The sequence below is a fragment of the Gekko japonicus genome, unplaced genomic scaffold, assembly GCF_001447785.1.
Source record: "Gekko japonicus isolate JY-2015 unplaced genomic scaffold, Gekko_japonicus_V1.1 scaffold371, whole genome shotgun sequence".
Taxonomy (NCBI): domain Eukaryota; kingdom Metazoa; phylum Chordata; class Lepidosauria; order Squamata; family Gekkonidae; genus Gekko; species Gekko japonicus.
Window position 1 is genome coordinate 252,544 of NW_015171514.1, and position 11,323 is coordinate 263,866.

Consider the following 11,323-nt stretch of genomic DNA (forward strand, 5'->3'; position numbering starts at 1 on the left):
TGGATTTGTGGGTAGTTGGGGGGGGGGGGGAGAACGTGCAGATCTGTCCTCACAGAGGAAGGAGAGCTTGTACCTGAATCAAACCTGGTCTTAAAGGGGCTACTGAACTGTTTTGGGCCGGGGGGAGCTCTGCAACTTACCTGCCTGCTTCTTGCTGTGGCTGAGGGTTGCTGGGAGCTTGTTGCATGTGCCCGCCCCCTGGGCTCTTTACTGCCGGAGCTCCGCTCCTGTGCGCTCCTGCAGGAAATGACCCCTGATTTTAATTAATGAACTTTGTAAAAGGAATTTGGCACACTTTCCTACCTTCAAATGTTTACAAAATATAGCTGAATCTAGTTATCACATCGTCACAGAGAATTATAGCAGGAAAATTTCTGAGCTGAAAAATAAATTCAGAGAGAGATTTCATTACTTCAGAAGTCTTGACAGACAGTTTGGAAAGTTATGTAATCTATTTTCTGCTAATTTCACAAGGTTCCAGAGGAGGTTCAGATATCTGTTGTATGATGTGCTTCTAAAGGATAAGCTTCCCGATGCTGGTATTTAAGTACATTTTGTTAGTATCTAGGACAAAGTAATCCCTGGTGGAAATCTTTTGCTTTAAAAATTCAGTCTATGTTTGGGACAACTTAAGTTTGTGAACAGCTCTTTTCAATTATGAGCATGAAAAAGTGAAAGCTACATTCTCAAAAAAAATTAAGAAGTCTCTTTAAAGAAAGAAAACTCAGCAAACTGACACAGCTGAATACAGAACTCAAGGTTGCTACAGCACAAACACTTGCTCCAAATTTTTATGCAGCAATCCAAACAAAGAGGTACCAGCAGCAGTAAATAAAGCACGACAAGAGTATTACTTCTTAGTACAAACATTTCTTTTCAGTTAAAAAAAAATATTTTAATTGCCCTGACCTGGATAGCCCAGGCAAGCCCAATCTCGTCAGATCTTGGAAGCTAAGCAGGGTCAACTCTGGCAAGTGCTTGGATGGGAGACCTCTTTGAAATACCAGAGGCGAGAGGTGGGGGCAGGCTTTATCCAGCCACCTCTCTGAATACCCTCCAGGCCCCCAGTAGGGGTCAGTCACCAGAGGTTGCCATGACTTCCAGGTGCGCACACACACACACATATAAACATACAAAAAATTTTTTTTATCAGTCAAGTGATTTACTGCTGTCCCTTATATCTATGGTACCTGGCATAAAATCAAGTTTGCATTTTGATAATCTGTGTTATGCATGGCCCAACTGAGTTACACTTATATCAGATCCAGCCCTCATAACAAATGAGTTTGACGTCCCTGCTCTAAACTTTTATATAATACAATTTACCTGAGTCATTTACTACCATTATTATTGCTATATGATATAATACTATTTACTCCCCAAAGGAAAGAGGCTATCCTGTATGCCAACTGTAATACTGTAGGTTAGCAAAGTTTCGCTTTTGTTCAAATACCATTATTACTAAAAGTTGATGAAAACAATAAAGACAATTTCATTGGGAATAATCTTATGTAGACAGAGGTGAGCCAGATGCATGGAAACAAAGTAGTTCTGTACCAATCACTGAACAGATGTTCTTTTGCTAATCATTCCAAATACCCTTGTGATAAGAACCGCCTCGATCTGGAGAAGACAAGTAAGTGAAAAAGAAGCACAACACTCCAGACTCATTCCCCTCCATTAGGGAAAACATGGTTCTTCAGCCAAAATCTAATAAGAATATTTAAATACGATTAAAGGACACATTAAAAAAAAGTTTACTCATGGGGATAGGAAGACTGAAGTTCCATAAATCAAAGAGGAAGCCTGGCAAAGGTCAACATTCAACTAATTTATTTGTTAGCAATGGAGTTGGAAGCAAACACATGAAAGGAGTCCAAGAGTAAGAGTTTTACGAGGAAACAGACTCAGAGGTAAGCCATTTTGTTAGCAATGTGGTTGGAAGCAAACACATGAAAGGAGTCCAAGAGTAAGAGTTTTACGAGGAAACAGACTCAGAGGTAAGCCATTGGAGGTTAAGTTATGACTTCAAATAAAAAGCAATTGGAAGCAAGATGTGACAGAAGCAGATGAATTATAAGGTGTAACTGAAAGAAAGAAATGGCACTTCTACTGAATATCAGGAAGCAAGTACACAATCAGAACAAGCACACCTGATACGGAGGGCCATGTGGAATACAGAGGATGTAGTGAAATCTCCCATTTGATGAGGTAATCTTCAAATTAGTGACTTCAGCATGAAAAAGACAGGATGGGACACAACCTAGAAGTCATACCAGCACAACACTTTATTAGCCTGGACTGACATTTCCATCTCTGCTAAGGAACAGGGGAATAAAGAATATTTCCACTTCACAGATCCTTTGCCAGATAAACTGAAATGAGCCTCTTCAGGATGATGTCAACTGATATTGCCTTCCCGTTCTTCCCTCTGTAAGCATCCATTTAACTACACAAAATGAATTAGTTCTATGAGCACCTGTAGGTCCCACAGTCATCACAAACACATCATCGTATCTTACAGTTTACATACAAGATCTAGTAAGATGAACGTTTTTTGGAGATGTGGAGAAAAGTATGTGGATTGTAAGCATATATGCTGGTCATGTAAACCTGCAGAGCAATTTTTGTCAAGAACAACAGAAGAAATCTATTGTATCACTGGTATTAGACGTCCAAAGAAGAAGAAAGTGTTACTGCCGGTTTAATAGCAGATTTTGTTACAGATAAAAGCATAAAGACCATGGTGCATGAGTGATCCATAACCAAAAGGTGGAAAAGTAGAGTCAGACTGTGAAGCAGTAGATTGCTAGTTTGGCAAATCATAAAGTTATGTAAATTGACTGCAGTTGTACGGTTAAGGGATAGGCGTCAAAAAGTTACTTAGTTCTCCTTAGCTTGGAAACGATAATTTATATTAACTATAGATATTGGTTGTTAGGAAGCAATCTTCCTAAAGAAAAGAAAATAACCTTTCCCAATTCCCCCACCCCCATCTGGGACTGAGGCCTCACCCAGAATTAACCTGGTCCCCCTCCAGGCGAGAAACACCACCTGAAACCCGGAACAGCACTTACTGGGAGGGGCTGGCAGTGACAGCCCTGGATGTGAGAGCCAACTAGTTGGCTAGAGCTGTGCCACCCCTGGGGAGACAGGAAGTAGCAGCCACAGCAAGCAGGAACACCTTGGTAGGGCCACTGGCAACGTCATCATCTGGCGATGGCCTGTTAAGGACCACACCAGCAAGGCAGGAGGCAGCAGCTGGACCAGGAAAGTGGGAGAGCTACCCAGCCTGCCTGCCATCAGTCCCTGGAGGACAGGCTGCTCAACAGGGATAGGTACGGGTGAGCCAAATGGGGAAGAACCACTACTCAGGCCTCGGGGCTGATCCATAAGGGAGAGGAAAGGTAACAGCTGGGCTTGGTGGAGGTGGCATCTAGTTCTCCACCTTTAATCCCCTTAGGTGGGGGAGGAACTGACCAGGATTGGCCTCAGGATCTGGGGTGTGTGGATTCAGGAATCTTTAAATAGGAGCTCTGTGCTACTGCGGCACCATTGAGAAAAAGAGAGGGCCAAAGTGAGCCAGTCCTGGGAAGGAAGAAGATCTAGGCGGCAGAACCTCCTCTCCTTCCCATTCTGAGGACTGTGTGGGAATAGGTTCAGCCCTAACCAGGATGGCAGAGAGTAGGGGCACTGTGGGGCAGGCACATGTTCTTCATTCTGAACAGCTTTGGTCTCCATCTCCAGCTGTCTCTCTTGGAGAATCTTTGGTTTTTGCTGTGTCTCTTCCAGCTGCTTCACAAGGCCCAGCCGCTCCATGCACGGGGTATTGAGGAAGGGCAGCCCATGACTCCCAGCCCTCATGTGCTCTTTTTCCAGGGCATCTAAGCACAACAGCCTTTGGGCTAGAGCTAGCACAAGATTCTCTAGAGATATCAAGGAGCAGTTTCTCCTCCAACTCAGTTTGGTGTTGCTCCTCAAGGCAGAGTTCCTTAGCCTTAGGACCTGAATAACTGGAGCCTGTATAAGGTCTGCTGGCTGCTGCAATATCTGGCAGGGTTTCCTGTGTGAAGGGCTTATTCACTATTTGTTTGGATTTGACAGCAAAGTTGAGGCTTGTGACAGTGTCAAAGTAATATTTCTTCTTGGGGGCTATGTTTACAGTGATCACACTGCGAGTGGTGCCACCCAGGAATCCTGCCTGTTATCTCTGTAAGGTACTCGAGGCAGCTCATAGTTGAGGGCATCCACCACCTTGCTGAGCTCGAAGAGCAAAGTGTTGATGGCTCCACTCTCCTTCAGACACAAGCTTTTGTTACTTGTCTGCCAGTTGTCTTCCAGAGCAGCTAAATTGATGAGGCAGGCTGGCGCACATACAGGGACCAGTCCTGGGTCTGGCTCCCCCATACCAGCAGCACAGCATGGCTGCGGTTTGAGCACTGATTCAGCTGCGTTGGCACCACTGTCCTGTTACAAGTGGCAGGCAGGAAGAGGCTTTCAAAGTCTGAAAAGGTGGTGATCTCCTTCTGTGTCAGGCCAGGCACCAGGATGTGATGGTTGTGATCCTCCCAAATTGGCAAGTCATAGAGAGAGGGCTGGAGGAAATAAAAACCTTCTCCGGGTAGATTTTCAGGTAGGATGTGGAAACAGAGTACTTCCACTTATTCACTGAAGCATTCCTCATCATCTGCTCTTGTGGGTCCGTAAGCCAGGATGTTCACATTCTGCCCCTTCAGCAGATGGCACAGGACAGCCTGAACTGATCCCATGGAGGTATTATTTGGGGTGGCTCTTCTATTTTTTTATTTGTTAGATTTTTACCCCGCCCTCCCAGCAAGGCCAGCTCAGGGCGGCTTACAAACAATATAAAACAATACAATATAATAATGCCATAAAAGGCATCAAACCGGTACTTCATTGCCTCAATCTCATTTCTCCAACTGAGGATCTCCAAGGAAGAGGAGTCCATGCCTCATACACATGGGGCATCCTGACCCTGTCCAGTTCCCACACCAGGGTGCAATCACACACAAACCTGTACCTGGGCTGGTGCTTTAACTGGGGTTCGGCACAATTCAGCCTGACATAATTGTTGATGAGTCATCATGAATACCAGCTCTTTCAGTCCAAAGTGGCCCCTCACAGAGAAGTATTAAGGAGAGTTCCAGCCTTCATCTGTATTTGCTGCTAAGCCCACCTGTGATATTCAATGTTCCCTCTAAGCTGTGGAGTCTTGTGAGCAAAAATCCTACTTTGTGAGCGACTGGCATTAAAGTTGTGAGCGAGCGATTTGGCTCCTGCATAAATTAGTTTGCTCTGAGGCTATCCTTCCTGAGCTAGGACAAAAATGTGTGAGCCGGAGGCTAACAAACTGTGAGCTAGCTCACACTAACTCAGCTTAGAGGGAACACTGGATATGATTGTACCCTTATTCCACCAAGGCATTAACTCGGGTATTAGAAGGCCCAGTCAGGCTAAGCAGAGGCTCCTGGCTTGGGAATCATAGGCCTTTATCTCTCCAAAGGTTGGGCAGTAGAACATGTTAGGAGTCATTTTTGAGAACCAGGCCCAGCTGCGGTAAAAGGATGGGGGAAGGTAAGAAGTAAGTATGAGTGTTTTCTGGGTTAGGGTTAAGATTCCTAAGGCGGGAAGGATTTCATTGGTTGAAGTGTATCATCGGATGCTGTAGACCAAAGCCTATAACTGGGTGGAGAGGTTTAGGGTGGGCTCTCTATCTTCAGTGTGCCTATCTGATGGCTATACCTGATGCATAAGCTGGGATGCTGTATTAGTGTATTGTGGCATAGTTTTGATTATTTTTCTGTTCCCTATTATCAGATTGGTCACAGAAAGTTTACTTCTTCACTGAATCCTGTGTGTTATGTAGTTCAATCATTTTGTTATTTTTGCTGCTCTTTGACCTAATAGAGAATGTACTGGAATTTTAATTATTTTGCTTCCTTTAACTTTTAGAAATAAAATATCTTCAGATTATATCTCATTTGGTTATTGTGTGAGTAGGAATTACCTTACAACTAATGGTAAAGTGGTTTGGCAGCGTTGCCAGGTTTTGGGGAGGTTGCTCAGGGTTCCAGGTGTTGGGACGTGGAACAACATCCCTGTAGGGTGGTTTCAGTCCTGACACCACCCATCCACCAGAACCAGGCCAATAGAAAGGGAAAGGGTTTGACTAATGGGCAGGTGCAAGTTGTGCTTGTACATGGAAAGCCACCCACTTCACAATGTCCTACACATGCATACTGAAGTAGGAATATGTTGGGGGGGGATCAGTCTTCAAATAAATAAATAAATGGCCATATTATCAGGCAGTACAAAGCCTAAATGGGAACAAAAACAGAACAATGGTCATGTTAATTTTAAAAAATGGCAGCTTTGCCACCCTTTGTGGGAAATGACAACTTCTTCTACCAGTGTGTTATCTTGATACAGAATGCCATGAAGGTGGTGGGTTTTCACATAGAGAAGGTAAGTGCTCTGTTTTTAAAGTCTGAGGTGACAAACACTGAAGAATTTTAGGATGTCCTGGTCCACCTTCTTTCATGTAGAAGATGCACTCTGGTCAACACTTCAGTGATCAAGAATCCTCAGAATGGAACTAATTTCTGTCAAATGAAGATTAGCCATCGTAGTATGATACATGGCTAATAGTGTCTTCTATCACACACATTTGATGTGGGAAGATCAATGGCAGAAAATAAAATTATTGAGTTGTGTTTGCCATTGAGAAAATAGCTTTCCTAGATGCGACACAATTTTTAAAAATTATTCTCTCAAGAATTCGCATTATTGCATCAATATTTCATGTCAGCAATTATTCACTCAAGCTGTGAATATTTCTGTGGGTTTTCCTGTAACTGCTTGTCACTGGTGACATTTTTATTGGGGAGAACCTACTTTATTGGGGAGGAACTTCTTAGAGCCTACCAAAAGTGATCCGTCTGTACATAATTAGGTTGTTCCAAAAAATCCATGTAGAACGTTCAACAATCAACTTACTTTGTTTTTTCTTGATGTTTGTGTTACATGTTTGTGTGCAAACAGCTTACTTTTAAAAATTCATTTATGCAGATAATGGATGGTTTCAGAAAACCTGGATTTCCTCACTGTATAGGTGCTGTAGACAGCTGCCATATTCCTGTGATTGTTCCATCTGGCAGATGGAGGAATACATTAATATTTTTTCAGTCCTTCTACAGGGAACTTATGACCATATGGTGCAATTTATATACTGAAGTGGGTTGGAGTGGAAAGCACCATGATGCAAATGGCCTTCTACTGTGAATTAAGTAGGGCAAGTAATGTTGCAGCATGTGCCTCTGGGTGATGGGAGGCCAGGTGCAGGTGTCTTACTACCCATCTGCTGGTTGTACAGAAAAACCTGACAGCTGTCATCACTGCAATCTTAATATTTTTGCAATCAAGGACCATACAGTAAAAGACAATATAGGAGATTAAGAGTTTATTTCTCTGCCTGCAATGATAATATAAAGGCAGGCAAAGACGTTACAAAAGCATTGGCAAATTTCATTTGAAGTCATCATGCCACTATTCAGTTGCTTCATTTATACCCCACATTTTCCCCCATCAGGCACCCAAAGCAGCTTACATCACTGTCCTTTTCTCCATTTTATCCTCACAACAATCCTATGAGGTAAATTAGGTTGAGAGTTTGCAATTAGTCCAAGGTGACCCAGGAAGCTTCTGGGGCAAAGTGAGGATATGAACATGGGTCTCCCAGATCCTAGTCTGACATCCTTGACCACACAATACTGGCTCTTATTTACACAGACAATTTAGCAATGACCCTTTCTGTGTTAGAGATGCTGCCCTTCCTTTTATGGTTCTTTGACATCTGAAGCATGGTCTCCTTCTCTCTCCCATAAATGTAAAAAGCTGCCATTTCCCCCAGGAGAACTGTCCATTGTAGATCACCTGTAATTCTCTGAGATCTCCAAGTCCCACCTGGAGGCTGGAATCACTAGAACACATGAATAAGCAAGATCATAATTTGAAGGAATCAAGATTGATTACCTTAAGGCCATGGATGGCAACAATGGACTACCTCCATTATGAGACAGGTCACCTTTCTTTGAAGATATATTAAAGTACTGAACACCACTGAGTGACCAGTCAAGAGACTGAATGCCACTGTGCAAGTTTGTTTTTCAAATTTCCCTTCTCCTGCAGCTATTGTTGCCTTCTGTAGACTATATGTTGACCCCACCTGAAGAAACCTGCTGAATATGTAACAGGATAGCAGTGCTGGGAAGCAAGGTTCCACACCTCCCTTCTTAATGCTGCTGTTTTTACCAAAGTATCTCCTAAAGGGAAAAGCTGAGCCATGTACCCATGTTGAAAGAACAACAGGTAATTCCATGTACCCTGTTCATACAGAGAACTGCACACACACACACACAAATCTGCCATGAGCATTTTCCTTAGCATCAATCAAATTTGTTTGAGTATACACAGAAATATTTTGAGTCGTATTATACATAAGAACATAAGAGATGCCAATGTTGGAACAGGCCAAAGGCCCATCCAGTCCAACACTCTGTATCACACAGTGGCCAGAAATACCAGTGCCATCAGGAGGTCCACCAGTGGGGCCATCTATTCCTGATATCTCAGGGGACTCCAGAGCAAAGCAAAGCAAAGCAATGAGGTTTGGATTTCAGAAAACTGAAAATCGAGCTGAGACAAAACTTAAGTTTAACATGACTCAGTTAAATGATACAGAAATTATCTAGTAGAGTCACACTTACAGCAATGGACAGTACATACTGTATACACACTAGTAAGGTACACAGTTCCTACATTTCTACCAAAACAGCTTCCTGAAATATTTTGTTATTGGACCGCCCTAATTACCAGTGTAAGAAAGCTCTCCTGAATAATTCGATTTTGATTTTAGCATCTGGTTTTAACCTAATATTTTCTACATGTGAAAATTATCTGTTATTCATTTTATTAGGTATACCAGATGTCCTTCTTTTGGAGGACAGGTCCTCTTTTTTTGGTGTTCATTCTCCTTTGGGCTGTTTTAAAAAAAGATGAAAATGTCCTCTTTTGGGGTTGGAAGATTAGGAATATTTCTAGCTAGTAGCAATTATCAGGGGTACTGAAAATGAGATCTGTCATAGTGATCACTTATTTGAAGTAGTCAGTCGGGAAATATATCCTCTTTTTTTGCTTTTCAAAATATGGTAACTCTATGGTTACTTTACAGAATACACCAGCCAAGATGCCTTAAAGAATTGAATCCATTTTTAAAATGATAATAATGTTAACAATAAAGAATTGCTACATTGTACTAGTTTGTAAAGCACAACTTGATGTCTAAAGGGAGTTTTTGGCTTTGTTAGTACAGCTGCAAGTAAAGACTGTGTGCAAACACAGTTACATTTAAACTGGATTAATTTCTTGGTATTCCTTCCAATGTTTATATTCTTATTTATTTGCAGACAAACAACTCTCCCCAATTTGCAATAAAATAGATAATTTTCTGCCAACAATTGTGGATTTTTTTAAAAAAAATGTTGGCTGACAGGTTCCTATAGTTCATACATATATACATATTTTAAAAATCTAATTATCAAAATGCAACAGTTTTGACACAGCCTTACTTGGACATACTCTGAAAACAATAAGAGACCTTAGCCAGGATTTCACTCTCACTTTTTGTTTTAGGAAGCAGTGTTGCCAACTGTCAAGAAGCATATAAACAGTTCATTAATTGTAAGCATTCTGTTGTCAGGCTGTGGGGAAAGCATAATGGCTTCATGAAACAAGCATGTTTTATCAGAACTCTGTTCAAGAAAATACAGCACATTAAAAAGGAAGAGGAAGCACACCAATTTAACTTCATTTAGTTAAATTCCACTTTAAATCCACTCTGATCTGGATGCGATTGTTTTAAATAACAAGCCTAGGGTGTTGGTGGTGTCATCTTATCCAAGCCTGATAGTTTCTTACTTGTCTCTCTGACTGATGTGGACAGAATCCTGAGGACTGTGAAACTTACCACTTGTAAGCTGGATCTGTGCCTACAGCATGATCAATCAAAGCTTGCCCCTTTTCAGTTAACTTTAGGTTGGAAAGAATAGTTGTCCCCATTATTGTAGGTTTCCCTTCAATATTAAAGCAGGCTGTCATGATCCTTACCTGAGGTTAGGGAGTAGAGAACCTTGTAGGCCTCAAGGCAGCTTTCCAACCACACACAGGCCTCAGGCCTGGCAACCAGTTTCCCTGGAGGCCTACATTTCCCAGGCACCTTCCGAACATAAGGATTGGACGGGGGGGGGGGGCATGCACCAATCACTGGTGAGCAGGCAGAGCTCTTACACAAGGCATCCTGGGTCTATTATATCAAGAAATACCAGTTTCAGGATTCCTTGTGCATTGGCAGGAAGATTAAAAAACAAATATTAATAGAAGCTGCAAGATGGAAAGAAATATTGGAAATATTGTTGGATGTTACTTTATTCCTTACCTCAAGAGGTTTATCATTCAAAGAAGGTAATTATCTGATAAGTGACCCGGATAATGGTAACTATCTTGGAACTCTTTTGAGATTACAGGTCAGAAGTCGGAACCCAAAAGGACTTGTGGGAGGGGAGTGATTTCCTCTTCCCCACTATTTCCTCTTTCTCTTTCCCTTTCCTGAAAGCCCCACAGCCTATCCCCTTTTCCTTCTCTCCTTCTGGGACTGCCAACCTCTAGGTGAGGCTTGGAGATATCCTTGAATCACAATACATCTCCCAAATACAGATATCAGTTCCCCCTTAGGGTTGCCACACCAGGTTGGGAAATTCCTGGAGATGTGGGGTGGAGCCTTGGGAGGGTGAGGTTAGGGGAGGGACTTCAGCAGGGTATAATGTCAGAGTCCACCCTACAAAGCAGCCGTTTTCTTCAGGGGAACTGATCTCTGTCATCTGGAAAACAGTTGCAATTTCAGGTGATCTCAAGCCCCCACACGGAGGTTGGCAACCCTAGTTTCCCTGGATGAAATCGCTGCTTTGGAGGATCCTGAGGGCCCTCCCCTCCTCAAACTGCACCCTCCCCAGATTTCCCCCAAACCCTATCTCCTTCCCACACAATATCCAGCCTACCTTTAACTGCCCTTCTGTCTTAGGCTTACCCGCCTCCATCCCAGAGGCCTCTACCTAGGAAAACTGTGGCTCGGTTGTGTGGTCCTGGCTGCTGGGCCAGGCCCACTTGCATGGTAGGGAACCCCCAAGGACTTGTGGGATGGCACCTTGCTTTCCCCATATCCCCCTCCCCACACTATTTCCTCTTTCCC

The 11,323-nt window shown here is 42.8% G+C and overlaps 1 protein-coding gene and 1 pseudogene across 1 annotated transcript in view; both read right to left on the bottom strand.

Moving 5' to 3' along the window:
• Nucleotides 1-1,345, bottom strand: part of REC114 (REC114 meiotic recombination protein) — a 22,383-nt gene extending 21,038 nt beyond the window's left edge. Inside the window, exon 1 of the mRNA XM_015419361.1 lies at nt 1,327-1,345. Within this exon, the coding sequence (XP_015274847.1) occupies nt 1,327-1,345 (19 nt within the window). The remainder of the gene's footprint in view (nt 1-1,326) is intronic.
• Nucleotides 1,346-3,513: 2,168 nt separating this feature from the next.
• Nucleotides 3,514-4,684, bottom strand: LOC107117268 (annotated as a pseudogene).
• Between the last annotated feature and the right edge of the window lie 6,639 nt (nt 4,685-11,323).